Source organism: Mustela nigripes, chromosome 13, assembly GCF_022355385.1.
Source record: "Mustela nigripes isolate SB6536 chromosome 13, MUSNIG.SB6536, whole genome shotgun sequence".
NCBI lineage: Eukaryota > Metazoa > Chordata > Mammalia > Carnivora > Mustelidae > Mustela > Mustela nigripes.
The window spans coordinates 101,256,073-101,274,594 of record NC_081569.1 but is presented as its reverse complement, the minus strand read 5'-3'; the positions used below and the strand labels follow the sequence as shown (position 1 = coordinate 101,274,594).

The window sequence follows — 18,522 nt, the reverse complement described above, 5'->3', positions numbered from 1 at the left end:
TGCCAGCCGATGAGTCTACATGGCGCCATCTTTGCATTTAATCACTTGGGCAGGCAGCGAGGAAAAAACCAGGAATTTCTCTAAATGTTCTAAGGAAATGAAAAGGAGAGCCAGGTTGCCCAAGGAGGGCATGCATGATGGCTGGAAGGTGAGAAGGATCAGGCCCCAGGTTTGGGGCTGGTGGGATCCAATTAGGAAGCATGAGCACTGTCCAGTGGAGGCCACTGGAGGGCTCATTACTTTGTCTTATGGGCAAGACAGAAGGTAACTTACAACTTGTTCTCTGGTGTCTGGAAGGCTCAGCGTGAGCCTGGGCGTGGAAGAACATGCAAGGTTCTGGTTCGCTTTATGAAAGTTTTTAGATCATCCCCTCATCAGTGCCCTCCAAAACCCACTCCAAATGTTCTCCTGCCCAGTAAGACACAGGGGAGCACTCCCTCCTGCTTATGCAGTGAGTCTGTACCACACCAAGACTCGGCTTCCCTTTTGTGCCTAGCTTGGAGGCGGTTCCTCTGAGGCAAAGCCATTTCCGGCTCCTGGTTTGGTGGCCTGGCTCCTTATCTGGGTTCTGCGGGATGCCAGCACAGCCCCAGCCTCACGTGTGTGATCACCCACCCTCCTTTAGTCTTCCCCGCTACCCTCACACCATAAGCTACCTAGCCAGGGACAGGGCCTAGGCGTTTAATAAAGATCTATGGAATGAATGAGTTCTACAATTCTTTAAGTGCCCTTGCCTTCTCTTCTTCCTGGTGCTTTTTGCTGGCCGAAATGTGCCTTGTCAGGACTGAAAACACCAAAGGGTGAGTTGGGGGTGAGGGGAGGGACGCATAAGAATTTGCACTGCTGAGAAAGGAAATAGCAGAAAGGAGAGTTTAGGGGATTGTGGGGCAGTGGCTGGGAAGGTAACCCAGAAGGAGACCGTGCTCGTGAGCGGTGGGTAATCAGACCGTGGAACGGTGGAGGACCCAACGAACTGGCCTTGGACAGATGCGCCTGTGTGGCAGCTGGAGGGTGGGGACAATGTGAGTGGGATGGTGGGTGAGGGGGCTAGACCTCTGCCCTGGGTGTCTCCTTTCGCTGGGGCCCACCGCACTTCTGGAGCTCTGGATGCCAACCCAGCAACTGTGAGCAGACTTGGGGGGGGGGGGGCTTTACCATCTTATTCTAACATTAAAATCCAACAAAAGGACCTCAGTGCTCTTAAACGTCTCTAAAGCCTACACTGTGATTCTTGTCTCTGTGACTGTTTGTGGAGGGGGTGTTCCCAAAAAACTACTAGAGTCTCGGGTCTGGGGCAACCCCCTGTCTGCACATGCACCTCGCGGCAGCCGGCCAGGCAGGTGGCTGTCCCAGCAGCAGCCCCCAGGACCTGCCCTGCTCTGTCAGGGAGACGGCGCTCACACTGAGTCTAACGGGGCACAGCTCCAGCCTGCCTGGGTCCGCTTGCCAAAGGACATGTGGCTCAACACGATTCCCATAAAAATCACAAATCGAACCACATGGAACATAAACACAAACACATTATTTCTTTTGTACACTCCCCAACCCTCCCCCAAGTTTCCCTGAGTTGAAAGGCAAAAATTTTCAACAGAAAAATTTTAAAAGACTCGAAAACGCCAAGGCAAGGTGACAGGGCCGGATGTTCCCACCTCAGGCTTGGTCACTCAGGGATTCTTCTAGAGCCAAAGTTTCTCTCAGGCATTCACCCCCACATCAGAGCTCTATCTAGATGAATTTCTAGACACCACCGTGTTACAAGCTGTGCTTAGGTTTGAAACCATCATAGCTGAGTTCTGCCCGGGTATTATTTATGCTTGTCTAGTCTTCAAAAACAAGTTGTTGGAGACCCAAAGGATCACATCACAGAACCTCTGAGAACCATTCCTAAGCAATGAGAAAAACAGTTTTGTGAAACCCATTACTACTCACCTCATGAATTAGACATTTGTCTATGAGCTGTAAATAGGAACTTATATTTTCCTCATCAGGTCTGGAGACCAAGAGCTGTGTGCACACTGTGAGTTTAAAAAAAAAAAAAAAAGAGAGAGCAAAAAAGAAAAGATGAATTAGAAACATGTATAACCATTCCAACCTCCAAGATCTGCCTCTGATTTCCTGTCAGGACCAATATTTTGAGAGGTATGTGAGCCTGTGGTTTTACGTAAGGTTCACAAAAAAGGCCAGGAGGCTCCTCATTCCACTGAAGTCAAAGGCTTGGTCGCCACGGGAGCCCTCGCCTTGAGAAGCCCCTTCAGTTAATTCCAGGCATACCATTCTATATTAAGCCTTCTGCAATCCAGCCTGAGACAGACACTCTGGGAGAAGAAGAATGCAGCCATGTCCTGAGCCCTCTCTCAAAAAGAGGCTCCTTTTGAGAAGGGAGTTCAAAGGCATCAAAGACCGTGGACATCATCAGAGCGCTGTCTCCATAATTTGATGAATGAACTGCGTGCCTCATTTGGAGGCGTGAAGCTCTGGCACATCTTCTAGCACACAAGGTTTGTGGGCACGCACACGAGCAGGACACCTGCTACTCGGTTACTGGAGGGTTATTTTCTCAAAGCGGTAACACACTTACACACATGTTGGTCCACCCACACAGACAAGTAACTGAAGTAATAAAATCAGAGAAGGGTGGGTCTGCAGGTAGAGCACACTGCTGCTTACCCCCACCCCCTGCCCCCTGAGCTTCCCACAGCCATGCTAGTATGGCCCGTTCGAATCTCGTCCTGGAGGCTCTGATGCTCTGATCTCCATGGGGGAGTTTTGAAGGCCATAGCACAGGTGGTTGGACAGAAGATGTCCATGAGAAGGGAAAATGCCTTACACTCAGGTAGACCATGCTTGAAACGTAGGCATCATGATTCCTTTCTCCCCCTAATTCTGCATACCCACTCTGTTGCAGAATTCTGCAAATCCCATTTATACCCTATCTTTGCACAGAGACTCCCAGTATAGCATTGTTTGTACTAACAAAAATTTGGAGACCATCTCCATGTCCGTTCTCTGGGGCCCTGTCAAATTATGCCTTATGGGTAACAGTGGAACACGGCATGCAACCTTGGAAAAAGAGATTGGGTGGTGCTATGGTAGTGACAAAATACTTTAAGTATACAATGTAGAAATACAAGCTGCAGAAAAACATGTAAACAACACTTGCTTGTGGATAAAAAGGATACTCGTGTGCTTGTCTAGGACTATTAGGAAGTTTCTGGAGGGGCAGTCCAAACCTGTTTAGAGTGGTTACCTCTGCGGGGGAAGAGGGTGGCACTTGGGGAGAGAGGTTATTTTTCACTTTCCATCATATTGTTTCATTTTGAGTTTTTATGTTGAGCATGAATTGATTTTATAATTTATTTGAAAGTAGCCAAAGTTTAAAAAGAAGCCATGCCAGAGGAGTTTGGGTGTCTTGAGGACAGAGCCCACCATGGACGACTCAGGCATCCACCCCCACACGTATCTTCACCCTTGGGGTCATCCCTTCTAATCCCCCACAGCAAAGAGCCCACTCAGGGGTGGGAGGTCAGGACTCTGAGGCGAGTGGGGGGAGACCAAGGACCCACCCTGGCCATCAAGCTACTGGCATCTCCCCTCAAAAGGATATCACAGGTCATCTCTGAACCAGATTTCTATGACTGGACATCTTTATTAGGATGTGTATACACCGGGAGTTTCTCACTGCACCTGTAAGACTCAGGTGTCCATTTCTTTTGGTAAAAGCTTGGTTCTTGAAAATGACTGGACAACCAAGAAAAAATTGTTTCTCCTTCCAAAGGAAATGTACGGGCATTCACTGCATTTTTAACATAATCACATTTTCTCGTGCAACACCGCATCGAGCACAAATTCTTCTAGCGTTGGGACTTTTCAAGGATAATCACGTAATCATGGTGCCATTCACGGGGGAGGCCCAGGGCAGTCCAGGTAGAAAGGGTTCTCTCACCGAGAGGACCACACGAGAATTCTATCCCGCCCTCAAGCAGGCATGAGGCATGGCCATGGTGCCAGCCAGGCACGGTCTCCCATAAGGGCTGACTTCCACCCAAGGGCTGATTTCCGCCCACAGGCCCAAAGGCTCCACGAGCACTCACCCTACCAGGTGGGCCCAGCAAGTCCCGGTTGAGGGAGTGGGAAAGAAAGGGGACTGGAGTAAGGAAAGGCCTTTGGGGATTAGAGGGTCAGAGTTCAGATCCAAATGACCACCTCTGAACCTCACTCTCCTCGTCAGTAAATGGGCAAATGGCCTCTACCCCGACAGGTTTATCCAGCACTCTGGGAAAGCTTCTCAGGGACCCAGGGCTCTGGTTAGTGGTGTTGGAGGTGGGGGGGAAGAGGCGGGAGGTGTGAGAATCAGGCTCTACCTTTCCCCATGACACGTGTGAACTGCCCGGGGAGATCCCCCTCCGGCAGCGGGGCGACGGCCAGCTCCCCATCACAGCTACTCAGCTGGTGTGGCTGCAGCCCCCCGCTGGCCCCAGCCGAGGTGGTTGCTGGGACCCCGGTGGCCGAGGCACTGTCTTTGCCATCAGGGCTCTGGCCCTCAGGGCCCATCAGCGAGGGCGTGTGCGGAGCCTGGGGCTCCCGGCGGCGAGCCTCGGGGGTGGTGCTCGGGGAGCTGTAGGCCTTGATAGGAGTCAGGATCATCTGGTGCAGTTCCTGGAGTGGGACGCGCAGGTTGCCCCCCTCGATGATGTCCTGGAGGGTCAGAGGGAGAAGAGCTCTGTTAGCGGCAGGAACAGGGGTGACCCAACTGGGTGCCTCCCCTCCCCTGTCCCGAGCTGTTCCCAGATAGGACTCACAGCTGCTGACCCCTTCATTGCAACATTCTTTGGAAGTGCAATCACTTTAATTTTATCATCCTAGGATTAGCCCAGGTAGATGCCCAACGGATAGGCATCTCCGTATTTGCAGCACCTGCAAATCCCACCATCTAGAGGTGATCATTAAAAGGATGTGGCACATTTCCTTCCCTGGCTTCTTCAGTGCATTTCTAGAAAAAGCATTTATATCATCAACAGATACAGACTTTAGGAGCTGTATAAGGAAGCTGGGTCACGCGGTAACGTCCTCTCCTGCGTATGATTTGTTGTGCAGGAAGGAACCTGTACACTCCCACCTTCACTCAGCCCCCAACACAGGCATCGCAGGGCAATGGTGAAGGATACATATCGGCTCTAGGGCCCGGCGAGGGCAAAGGCTGAGGCGGGAGCCTGCCGGGAGAGTGTGAGGCAGAGCAAGGTGGCCTGACATGGAGCCGGATGGTGAGGGGAGAGGGCAGGAAATCAGGTCCAAGTTGCTACCGGGGCCTGAGCATAGAGGCATGAATGCTGGAATGGTTTCTAAATGAGACGGGACATCAGGGAAGGTTTTGAGCAGGGGAGTGACACTTTGGAAGAATCATTCTAGAGAGAAATATGTATAATCTATGTGTATAGGATATACAGCTGACCCTTGAACAACGTGGTTTTGAACTCTTGTGTGGTCCACTTACCTGCAGATTTTTTCAATCAATGTGGTGCAGTATTATGAATTTATTTTCTCTCATGATTTTAACTTTTTCTACTCTCTAGCTTACTTTAAGAATACAGAATACAATATATATAACATGCAATATGTGTTAATCCACTCTTCTTGGTATCAGTAAAGCCTCCAGTCAACAGTAGCCTATTAGTACTTGAGTTTTGGGGGAGTCAAAAGTTATACATGGATTTTGAACTGCACAGGGGGTACCTGTCTACCCCATGTTGTTCAAGGATCCCCTGAAGTTATCTATAATATATAAAGGGCTTTATATATTGTAGAATATAGTTGGGTCCTTCTGTACCTACTGTTTGATCTACTGGCCATTATGTATTAGAAAAGGAGTGAAAGTGGATTTTGATTGACATTTATCTGTGCCCCCGATGCTCACGGAGGCACAGAACAGGCTCCAAGTCTGGGCGCCGGGGGTCAGGTCCTGGGAGTCTTTTGGGTATGGTGAGCAGCCTGGCCCTCTGCTCTGCTGCTGTCCCAGTGCCTCTGCAGCAAACCTCTCCCTGGGACCCAGGAAGGACACTGACAATTGGGGCCTTGATTACTAATGAAGCACTTGGTCTTCTGAGAGCCCAGAATAGCAAGGACGTTGCTGTAAAAGCCTGAAGCACAACTACCAATCCATTCCTGGGATCCTCTCTTACCAAGGAAAATTGTTGGATGATGTCAAGGAACACAAACCCACGGAACACAATCACGTCTACATCCTGACTTCCCAATCAGTCAATTAGAAAAAGGAAACCTGGGGATGAGAGGCTTGGACAGGCAACATTTCAGTTCTAGGCAGTAGACCACCAACAGCCCAGCCCCGTCTTTGGAGGGAACCTGCTTTGCTCAGGATGCTGGAGGCAGAAGCTTAGCTGAGTTGGCACTCAGGGCTATTGAGGAAAGTGAAATGTTAAGTAGCCATCAGAATTGTTTCAGTCTTGCTCAGAGCTACTGTCCAGCCTATTTTAGAGGGGATGGTACATTTTTCTTTTAAAGAGGAGGGTTTTAGGGGTGCCTGGGTGGCTCAGTGAGTTAAGGCCTCTGCTTTCCGCTCAGGTCATGATCCCAGGATCCTGGGATCGAGCCCCGCATCAGGCTCTCTGCTCAGCAGGGAGCCTGCTTCCTCTTCTCTCTCTGCCTGCCTCTCTGCCTACTTGGGATCTCTGTCTGTCAAATAAATAAATAAAATATTCAAAAAAAAAAAAAAAAAGAGGAGGGCTTTAGAGTCTACTGCCTTCCTTGTAAGCCTGGCAGATATGGCAGAAGTTAAGACTAGCCTACTGCCTGTGCTGGCAAGCCTGATGTGGGAGCCTGGTGGGCTAGGGCGGGGCTGGGGGGTGCTCCTGATCACTCCCAGTTGTCCTGCTGCCCGGACTGGACCAGCCTCTTCCAGAGTCTAGGGTGCAGCATGCAAATGGTTCCTTGACTTAGGACATGGTGATCCATCTGGGCAGGGTGTATGGAGCTAAGCTAGCTGGCCCACAGCAGAAGAACACCTGTTGTCTTTCCCAACTCAACTGTGTGTCAACTGGGGAAACCCTGCGTCAAGGTCCTCCACTTCTGGCCAACTGCGTAGCTGGCACCTAGGACATGGGGGGCTCTGATCTTGTCCCCCTGACTGAGCCAGGTGAGGGGGAAAGGAGAGAGAAGGGATGAAGCTTCCCTCAGAGTGAGGCTGAGTAGGCAGAGCTGGCCAGCCTATTTGGGAGATCACATGCCTCCCTGCCACGCTACCCCATGTGCCAGTGACCACTGAGTTGACATTTTGTCACCTGCCACCAAGCAACCCCCGCCCGCTCCTGTCACCTGCCAGAAGGCTTCTGTAGTTACTCAGTGATGGAGGAAGGAGATTTTGATTATGCTAAGAGCTGAACTCCTAGAAACAGGAAACATACAGGTGCTCCAAGTTCAAATCTCATTTTATTCCACTGGAGACAACCACCCCAGAAAGGAATCCATAAACCTAATGAATAATGACGGATGCTCTCTGTAAAATATCTTATCAGGAATCATGAAGAGTTTTGTTTTGTTTTGTTTCCCACCCACAGCCTTCAAACCATTGTCTCCAAGAAAACACCTGGCTACCAACAAGTTAACAATGACCTTTAGGCCAGCTCCCATGGGGTTACATGTATGACCCTTCAAAATCCATTCTAGAACTTAACACTCCATTCCCAGGTTGGGAAGGAAGCTAGAAAATGGCCCGAGTGGGACTCACTCCAGTGTCCTCAACTCCCTATAGGAATTAATTCTGCATGTTGACAAAAATAGGGAACCAACCCAAGACTCTATTGATCCTTCAGACAATAAATATAATCCTACATTATAAACACAAAGAGGCAAAATGAAGCTGTCTGTTCACCTATGGGCAGAGCCGAGGAGCTCATGGCAGAGCAGGTACCATGAGACCTGTCCCAGTGCTCTGCTCAGGGGTCACAACTCAGGGCTTGCATGCAGGAAAGGGAGCTACTTGCCGACCCACCCCTTGCCTGGCTTTCTTAGGTCTTGGAAGAAGACTGCTTTGGAAACTTTCACAAGGCTCGTGATGGCAGCAAGGGGCAAATCACCTGGAAGACAGGACTCGGGCAGCCAGCATCCCAGCACGCACACACTGTCCGTGGCCCCACCCTTCCCCCTGCGCGGGAAGCCCTGGACTTCTCATGCAGGAGACGGCAGGCTGGCATTGGCTGAGACCGGCTCCCTCGCCACCTTTCATTCACCAGACCCCAGCTCAGCCCTACCGGGAGCCATGACCTAAAGCAAATTCAGCAGAATCCTCGCCCTAAGATGCTTACTGTTCCTGGGCCCATACAGTGTTAGCATGCTGCTGGGACCCGGAGCTGTGGGAACACAGCCCGTGTGTGTGTGTGTGTGTGTGTGTGTGTGTGTCTCCTTTCTCCAGGCCAGGTTCCCAGAGAAGGGTCCAGCTTTCACAGTTTTGTTGTGAGTTGCAAAAAAAGACAGTGAATGAAAAGCATGTGGGAACATTTTTAGTATCAGAGATCAATGAAAAGTCTGTCCCAGCGACCCGTCTGATCTCCCCTTTTCCTTTTCCACCAGACATCTTTCCCCGATGACCTTCTCACCCATCCACACTCCCTGGCTCACGGGTTTTTGCTCTATCCCTCCATTCTCCTGGCGACCCTCCTCACAGGGGCTACCAGTGACCTGCCGGTGGCTGATTTCGGGGGGCTGGGGTGGGTAGTGTTCAGTCCTCGTGGTATGGGACACATTCAGGACCCCTAATGGGATTCCCTCCTGCAAACACTATCTCTGACCCTCAGGGCAGCTCAGCCTCTGGCATTGTTCGGTCCCTCCATCTTCTGGTGCTCCTCAGGGTCTGTCCTCAGCTCTTACCACTCAACACACACTTCTTGGAAACCAGCTGCCATTTACACACAGATGAACCACAGTGAGTCTTTCAAACCCTTGTGGACTCCAGCGTTGTGCTTCTGGCCACTAACATGCCCTTTGCGCCGCAGTGTCCCATTGGCACCTCAGACAATCTGTCCAGCTGACCTCCACTTCTCCCGCCCTGGCAACTCCTCCTCCATTTTGTTTCCAAACGGCACGACACCCAGGCCAATGCCCGGACTTCTGCTAAATGACCTCCCTTGTCCCTCTCCACCTTCACGCCCCCCCGCCTTAGCTCAAGGGACCACCAAGGCTGGCTCTAGGCTCCTGCCGGGTCTCCAGCCCGTGCCGGCCCCTCCATACTCTCCCTCCTCCCCGCGGCAGAGTGCTTGGTTTTATCCCAGGAAGCCCCCCCACCCCCGTCCCCGCCATCAGCCTCGGCGATGGCGCCCATCACAGGGGATTGTGAGAGCACCACAATGTCTGTGTGACATATCCATGTCGCAACATGCATCTGAGCTCCGCAAAGGCAAGAAACACGTATTTCTGTATTACTCACGGTTAGTCTCCAGTGGATGGGGGTAAATCTAGTCCAAGGCAGCTGCCTAGTACGTATTCAGTGAGTGAGTGGAAGTGCTCTGGACCTAGAGCTTACCTGCAGCGACTACTGATTATGAACTAGCCACGGGCGGGGTCCCAGCTATCTCCTTAGAAATCTCTGGGTTCTATGTGAGGTAAGAATGCTGTCGGCAGGGGCCTGATGACAGCATTTCCAACAGCATAATCAGCTCGGGACATCTGGGAATGCCAGAGAAAGGGCTGGTGCGAGTCTGTGGGAGGAGACCTAAGTGGCAACACAGTAGGGACAGCTGCCTCCCTCCAAGAGCAGGAGGGACCTGGGGCCCAGAGGAGAGAGAACAGAGGCGAGAGCCTGAGTCCTCAGTGGATGCAGGATCCCTACCCCCAGGCCATCATTTCCTGAAGGGATGAGCATACCGGTGTCTGAGATCAGGCGTTCTGAGGCAAGGTCAACGCGTTGGTCTGAAACACACACAAGCTTTCTTCCCCCAAGATGTCAAAATAAACTCCTTACCGCTTTTCTCTTGGCCATTAGCGGCCCTCAGACTTTGTGTGACTTTTGTCATCTTTTTAACAATTCCCATTCCAGTGAGCCTGGCAGAAGGTATTTTTGTGGAATTAATATTATTCAAGGTGTGAAATGGCAACGGGCTTCTCAAAGGCCAGGCAGAAAGTGAGCGGCATGTCAGGCCACCTGTGCCACCTTGCTGCTCTTGTGTTTCCACACTGAGTTGGCCCAAGGCCACAGGGAGTAGAACAAACAGAAGTTCTGTCTCTGTCCCTCAGGTCCTTGTGTTTCCTCAGTGACAGCGTTCCTGTGAGTTTATGAGGAAAGCTCCAGAGATAAAGGGGGCTGATCCCTCTCTCGCCTAATACTCAGCTGTCTAGTCCTTGGGCAGAACACTTCCTGGGCTTTCTAACAAAGACAGAGAAAACTGGCATTTTCATGGTCGACAACAGAATGGGTTCTTATATTAAAGATGGCAACAATCACTCAGTCAGACAAACTGCTTTGTAAATGAAACAGAATTAAGAATAGCCTTGGTTTCAGTCAGATAGGTCGCTTGTCATCTGTGATTCACTTTAAGGACAGGCCTCTCAGTACGTACGTGCATGTGAGTAGTCTCTCCCCGTCTATCTATCTCAAGGCTTTCAAAGCCACCTTCCTTATGAAGTTATATATGCATATTCTGTAAGTATATGTTACTTTATATTTTATGAGATATGCATTCAGGGTAGCTTTATATATTCTATGTAAAATTATACCCACACATCTTTGTAAATCAGTTTTAAAAAATCCTGTTGCATTATAAAATTTTTACATGCTCACAGAACTTGTGTTAGCCCCACCAAGCTCCATACTTTCTTCCCTTCCAAAGGCACCCTGGGATTGCGAGAGGACATCACTGCTCAGGCTGTGCAGGGAGCACGTGCCTACGGAGCTCCCAGCCCGCCAATCCCAAGCACCTCCCAGCAGCAGTGCCTGTACCAGAATTCCAGGTTGGGGCAGAGGCAACACGGGAATGAGTCTTGCTCTCTTTTGCCCCTCAGATGAAATCATAAAGTCACCAAATCCCAAAAATGATATTGGTACGAGGGCGATGTCTGTATACAAAGATAGGAAGAGAACCTGTGTAGGCAGCAAACAAAAAGAGACAGTGGCAGCTGATAAGTGCTTATCACCCCAGTGATTCTTATGCCTTCTGTTGAAGCCAGAGTCCCCCGGGATGGCCAGTCACAGGCTGCCTGGACCCAGGGAATAAGTATATGGCAGTGGTCAGGTTACACAGGAGTGTGGATAACCAGGAAACTTGACTTTAAAATCCTTTCATTCTTTTTCTGCCTTTGGTAAGGAAACGAGGTGAAAAAACTCTGCAAGGTATGTCTACCCATGACACCTTCAGCTGAGACTTTTCCCATCATGGCGGCAGAGACACGCCCTCCCCTGGCCGTCACTCACCCTTTCCAAAGACTTCAGGAGGTTTTGTCTTTCTTTGAGCTTCTGAATACTGATGACAATTTTGTGTCTTGCACCTTTGGTAACATTCTGTAATTAAATAAAAGTTACACTTAAAAACATATTTTTAAGAATAAGTTTAGAGACTCCTGGAGGCTATTCAGTACTTCACTGTCTTCTTGGTTCCTACGTTTGTGGACTAGTAAATATCCATCAGTCCCCTCGGTCACAAACCTCTCCTTACTAAATGTTCTAACTACATCTGGCTATACATTTGCCTGTGTCCCTTGGCTGTGACCTTTCGGAGAGAAAAGAGAGAGAAAACTAGAACAGCCAATTACCCACCCAGCATAAAATTTCTTGTCTTCAATGATCATTTTAAAGTCATACACTCTTGTCTGCATTTTGTCATTTCATTCCCACCCAGGGTTGCTTGAAGGTTCCAATCCCATACAGAGCTTCATTGTTTTCTCAAACCTTTCCTGGGTTTTCCCATCTCTGAAGGCTGGTAATGGTTCTCACAGGTACCGTACGATACAGGGTAATTTTTGGCAGTTTACAGCTCATCTTTGGTCTCCATAAGGAAAACAAGAATAGAAAAGAACCTAAAACTCTTGTTCAGTCATCACCTGAGCTAAATGAGGAGGATTCACAGTTAGGGTTGTGGATTTTGTCTTAACGGTGTGCAGTGGTGAGCCCAAGGATTTAGTTCAGTGCTTGTTGATTAGAGATACAGCAAAGTTCCAAACAGGAGGTCCTTTCTTAAGTCAGGTCTCTAAGGCAAACTTCTGGTGACTTCTTCTTACACCAACTCATAGGATTCCTCTTACAGAAGGAAAAGATGGGAACACCAGAGGCATCTCCTTCAGAGATATTAACACTCGAGTGATAGCAAAACTCCTTCTCTAAGATGAAGTGCTGAGGGCAGATTTCTCTTTAGCCTTGACTTGGGGTTCAAGTGAATTAAATTACTCTGCATGCCTCTGGCTTTGCCCTCTCTGTCAATTAGGTCTTGTTTTTTCTCAAGTCAAATAACTGAGGACTTAGATTTTTTTTTTCTTAACTCTGACCCAAATAGCAAAAAATGCTCTTAGAAGTAGGTCTCATCAATCCCTGGGATTGATTAAGGAACAATCAAGAGCTAAAAAGTGGTGGGAGAAGTGTTGGGAAGTTGAAATTAGTGCTTTTCATTCTCTTAGAATGTACAGTGACTTTGGGCTTTGCCTTGCATCTCAATACTGGTATTCACCCAGGCCTGCAGAGGTTAACTGAGGGTACTGATGATGCAATGGGAAACCAGCATCTGCTGGGAGGTAGGAGTCGAGAGCAGTGTTGCCCCAAAGGGTACAATCTCCTCTTCCTGCAAAGGAAATACTATTAGCCTGTTCAGACATTTAATTCTTTTAAATCATTGCTCAAAAGAAACTGAGGTCAATTTGAAACATGCAAATGGCATTTTAAATAAGGGAAACAAAGACATCAGTCAGATTTATTTATTTGAGCACAGCATGCTAGGAAACATGGTCAGTTTCGGGGGGTCTGTTGACTGGCCTAGCCTTTGGCATCCAGACTTGGGGCAAAGATGCCTGAGAAGGAAGGGGAAACTTTGTTCTTTTACGGCACTCAAAAGGGAAATGAAACCAGAGACCTGGGGTAATCCCATTCTCTGCGTCAGTCCCATGTTATTCAAGGTAGTTAGAAGAAAAAAATATTTGGCAGCACTTACTCTGATCTCAACTATGTCCAATCTGAACATGTTCTTGGAAAAGTGCTGGGGAAGGTCTGAGGCATGACTTGGTGTTTCTAATTACTAACTACTAGAAGTTAGCTGATTTCTTATCAGACTGGACAACAGACAACCAATCTGTCATAGTCCAAATAACCCCTTGTCCCACAGACGGAAAAGCAAGGGCAGGGACCCAGACTCTTTGGCGCCTTGGTCAGATGTTCTTTCTAGGCCACTCTACCTTGAACTTAGAGCATGCACCTAGGTATTACCTTTTTCATACTCTTTCTCACTGAGCCTTATTTGCCTTCCAGTTATCTGTTGGTCCCCCACCTCCTACTGAACGCTGAAGACAAGAACTCAGCCTTACTCACCACATAATGTGGGCCAGCACCTGGCAGTTCCTAGAACAAGGCAAGCTACTGGGTGAGGATAGGTATGGGTCCGAACAAGGTCTGTCTTGAGCTGGAACTTCAGGTTCCACCTGGGGCAACTTCTCAGGGAATGGTCACCTGCACCCCTTACCTGAGCCTCCAGCTGGCACTCGGTAAGGGCCATCATTTCCTCGTAGGTCATCTGGGAGAAAAGCGCAGCGTACTTGTGCAGGCGGAGACTTTTTAACCAGGCTGGAACATCTGCAGGGCAAGGTGCGCGAGAGATGGGGAGAGAAATTGAAAGGGAACAAGAAGAGATGACAAAAGATGTGGGAATAGAGAGAGGACAGGAGGGTGATGGTCAGAGGGGAAAAAAGAAGAAAAAAACCCTTTATGTTACTACTTGTTCAATTCCATTTTGGCAACAAATTATGGACTTCGAAGTCTTGGTCTAGCCCTGACATTCCCACTGTCAGGCTCCCTTCTTCTATTTTAGACTAGGGGTTGCTACGTTGGGGTCCATGGGCTGCAGGGCATATAGGAATTCCCTAGAATTATATCCCAATTTGTGAATATAGGAGTATTTTTCTGGTCAGAGGTCATCCATAGCTTCCATAAGATCCTCAAAATGGTTCATGGCCAAAAACATGACAAAAACCACTGCTTTGGCCAGACTATTTATTACTGATTTGGAAAGAGGTGACTTAGAATGTTAAAACTACATAGGATGAGGCTTCCTCTCCAAGGTTTCCTTTTAGGTTCAGTGTAGCTCTCCATGTGTTCTTTCTGCCACTTCCACAGAAAAGAGCTCACCCAGGCAACCGTGAGAGTCCATGGGTGGAGTTGCTGTCATTCTTAGCCTAATCTTTCTGCCTTTCTCCACCCCAGCGGGAATAAGGGCATCCTAGACTCCAAAACTATTACTCCAGTGTGTGTGTGTGTGTGTGCGCGCACGCGCACGCGCAGTTGCAGTGACCATTTCTCCAGGCCATGGAATGTGTCTGGATGTGTCTCAGACCTTTTCCTTGAATATTAACCACAAATATACCAGGACTGGAAAGGCCCCCAAATTGGCTACATCATAGGATAATAGAATCTCCAAAGCATATCTGAAATAAGCCCACATTTTGGATTCTAGAGTTGGAAAATTAAATAGTAACTGCATCAAGATCCATGAGAATTATCACCTTGCTAAGTTCAACCAAAACAAAGCACTTGCCCCTGCTCTTTTAATTCAGAGTTTTTGAGCAAATAGGATCTTTGAGAATTCTTTAGAATCTCCTTCCCCCACCCTTCACCCATTTCACAGATGGGAAAGTTAAGTCATTGTCTAGGTCATGGAGCAAGTATATGATGAAATGGGGCTAGAACCAGGCCTCCTGCCTCGTGGCTTTTTCCTGCCTTGTATCAACTTCTTGTGAGAGGAGGACCACACAGTCCATCAGTGGTAGGGCTGGGGAAACAATGACATCAAAGTACTTTGAAATGTTAAAGCACTGGGTAAATGTTATTCACGTCTCCTATCAAGTATTATCCATTACTAACCATGTTGATCACAAGACGCTATTGTGCCAAGTGCTTTATTCTGAGGCACTGACGAACACCCAGAGTAAGTGGGAAACTTCCAATTTCCGATTTTTAAAGTAGTTAACTTTGATTGATGAAGAAAACTGGCCCACTCTGTAATCAGGCCCAGCACCCCCCGCAGAACCTGACCTAGGCTTATGGAATGTGGGTATTTGATATCTCCCCAAATTCAAAGATTACAAGGGGAGGGTAGGCCTGGTAAGGTTACCTCATGATCTGCCATAATGTGAAGGCTGAAGAAGGGGAGCCTATAGAGAAACAGAACTGGATATCCCCAATGCCTTTGGAAGAACAAACTCAGTCATCTTAGGCAAGAAATCAATTTGATTCTGTGCTTCTAGGCCCTTCCTTCTACCATGACAAGCACAGAGTCCCTTTGGGACCATCAGGAACCACAAAGAGACAAGGCTTCCCCAGGCACAGAGTACCAACTACTTAAGTCCTTCTTGACTCAAACTGTGGTTGCATAGATTCCAGGCCCTGCCAGCTCAGGTTCTGGTACTTTCCCTCCTGCGGCATCCTGGACCCATCTTACCAGACTTTATTCTCCACCATGTTTTTTTGTTGAATCAATGCTGATCCTTCTGCAGTGTGAGCAGCAAATAACCACAGCTCCAGCTTTGGGGCCAGTGACTTGTCAACGCTTTGGCATCAGGTTTCATGTTGGCTACTCACATCTTTGAAAAGTCCCAACTTGCTGCTCAGAAAACTCAGTGATCATGATTCAGCAAAGTCTGAGTGACCCTATGGCACACTTGGGCATTATCTGTCACAGAGTATGGAGCATCTCATGGGCCAGACTTTTCACTGGTGCCTTAGTGTTATCAGGCAAAAGCCACTCATGGTAAAACAGAATCCTGAGCTACTAAATCATGTTGAAAGAGTGGGTATTTTATAAGCCAAGAGGGCAATATGGTGTTTTGAGAGTTGGGGACAGTAGGGTATAAATCTTGACTCAGCAAGACTAGCACTCCAGTCAGTACCAGCTCCTTTCTATAAAAGATTTGGACAACTAGAATTCCTGTCAGAAGGTTGGAAGAGCCTGCCTCACCCATTTAGTGAAAATGTGGGCCAGAGGGAGTTTTCTTCCTACCAACTTCACAACATGGTGAGTTAGGCCTTCTCGAGAATTTATTTGTGTATATCTTCCTGGTAAGCACCCATTGGCCACTGTTCCCTGAGGCAGGCACATGTTGACTCTGCTTGTACAGCAAGTGTCTCCATGCCTTGCTTGGTGTTCCATGCTTAAAGAGCTCTCCTTCCTCAAACATGAACAAAGAAGAGAAAATCCCAGTTCTTAAGAACACAGCCTATTAATCTTTCACCCCCTGCTTGGAGACAAGGCGCCTTCTTTTGCCAGAGATTAAAACAAAACTCCTTTAAGAGGGAAAAAAACCCAGAGAGGTGTGCACCCACACCATTCCACTCCTCCCAAGCCAGGAATCCCAATAATTTGGATGCTAGATTCTGTTAAGATGCTACCCAGAGATGAAGCCTAAATGAAAGTTCAGATCCTTTCCCATGGTCCAGGTGCTACAGGTGGATGCAAAGCTGAGAACCATCTCATATAACCTCAGACATTGTTTCTTCATTCTGAAGAGCTATGGCTATGGTTGAACAAAAAAACAAGTAGGGGTGTTTCTCGAAGGTGCTGATACATGATTGGAGGCATGCATGCCTCCTGGGCTCCCCCCTCTAACTGGCACACAGCCATTTAGCCTCCACTGGGCTGCTTCTGCTGGACTTGCCAACGGAGGTCCCAGACTAGAAAGTCACTCTCTTACGCAGTGTGAGAAAGATTAAGATGCTTTTGCTATATGCTGGGTTGACTTCCTTGCCACGTGTGAGCATCCTGATATTTGCCCACTCAACCCTTATTGAGTGTTTTCTATGGGGGCCAGGCATGTCCCTGCCATCAAAGAAATTTTAATCCAGAGAGAATGACTGACTCAAACAATACATTTATAACAATTGTAGAACAAGTGCTAGGTCAACTCCAAGTTCTAGGCGGGCACAGAACAATGAGCATTTTGATTTCCCTTGGGGAGTGAGGGATAACTTCACAGTAGGAGCAGCCTGAAAATCACTGGGCAGATCACAGTGAGGAAGCCTCTCTGGAAGCAGGAACAGCATATTAGCAAAGCACAGAGCCAAGAGAGCATTTGGGGCCGAGCAAACACTTGGGTGGGTGATAGAGAATGGCTAGTATAAGGTGGAGCACACAGGATCTGATGATTGAGATCTGTAATGCTGAAACAAGGAGGGTAGACCTGGTCTTTGGTGATGAGGAACTGCTGAAATCTGAGCAACAGGGGTACAATCCGATGAGGATATTAGAAAGATGATGGCTGTCCATGTTAAGGCTGGACTGGAGGATGTGGGAATGGAGGCCAGGAGATGAACTGAAGCCCTGGGAGATGGCTTGGAAGGGCAGTGGCAAGGAATAGGATAAAAAAGGGTAGTATCTGAAGGTCAGGGAAGAATAGAGGAGCCACAGATTTGGGGTGGGAGGGGAGAAATGATGAGGTCCACTTCATGTCTGCTGAGTATCACTGCCTTTGAGCCATCTAGGTGAAGAAGTCGATAGGACAAGATCTCTGAAGAGAGGTCTGAATGGGAGAACTTGTCAGCAGCATATGGTGGTGACTTTAAGCCATGGAAGTGGTAAGATCAGTCAGGGAAAGAACATGGAGTGAGAACAGGGGTGATCCAAGATAGAGCCTTGGGAGCATGAGGTATTTAGGGGAAGGGATGAGAAGAGAAGCCCAGGAAGAAAACTGGGAGGACAAATCCAAAGGGTAGGTTCTGGGAGAAAGTATCACCATTCATATGCAGATGGTGGGTCCCCAAGCACCATCCTTCATGAAGTCCTTTATTGTCCATCCTTCATGAAGCTCCTTCTAGATCTTGCTGCAGTCCACAGTGGTTTATCTCCACATGGCCATTTTTGGTAATAGCACTACACTCAATTTTTACATGCTCTATGTTTACCTGCTGGTCTTTACCAATGGATTCAATTTCCAATTATGTTGGTTTGCCACAGAGAAGCTTTGTGGCACATACAACAGCTCACACAGAGGCTGGGGTCCAATTAGAACCTGAGTTGCTTTTTTCAAATGTTTGCTGCCAGAATGGCTGCATATACCATTCAATGGGCCATGTGTCAACTGCCTCACAAACAAAGAGTCTCCACAAGAATGAAAGATGGAACCAATACTGCAGAAGGGCTCAATATGGGAAGACTTGTAAGGGCAGGGAGTAAGGTGCCACTGGAAGAGAGAAACATGAACAGCCTTGGTTTACACAATAAGCCTCACCCGTGGTGGTCCTGGTACCTGCAGACAGGAGAGCAACTTCCATTCACCACAGAGAGCTGAGCTACTCTCAGACAACTCTCTCTCTCTCCCCAAGATACAAGCGCATCC

The 18,522-nt window shown here is 48.3% G+C and overlaps 1 protein-coding gene across 3 annotated transcripts in view; it reads right to left on the bottom strand.

Moving 5' to 3' along the window:
• Positions 1-18,522, bottom strand: part of SAMD4A (sterile alpha motif domain containing 4A) — a 207,686-nt gene that overhangs the window by 27,113 nt on the left and 162,051 nt on the right. For all 3 annotated transcript variants that reach the window (XM_059373241.1, XM_059373242.1, XM_059373243.1), the window contains 4 exons: positions 13,662-13,771; positions 11,414-11,500; positions 4,362-4,695; positions 1,930-2,015 (listed from right to left, as the gene is read on the bottom strand). In XM_059373241.1, coding sequence (XP_059229224.1) covers positions 1,930-2,015; positions 4,362-4,695; positions 11,414-11,500; positions 13,662-13,771 — 617 coding nt within the window. The remainder of the gene's footprint in view (positions 1-1,929; positions 2,016-4,361; positions 4,696-11,413; positions 11,501-13,661; positions 13,772-18,522) is intronic.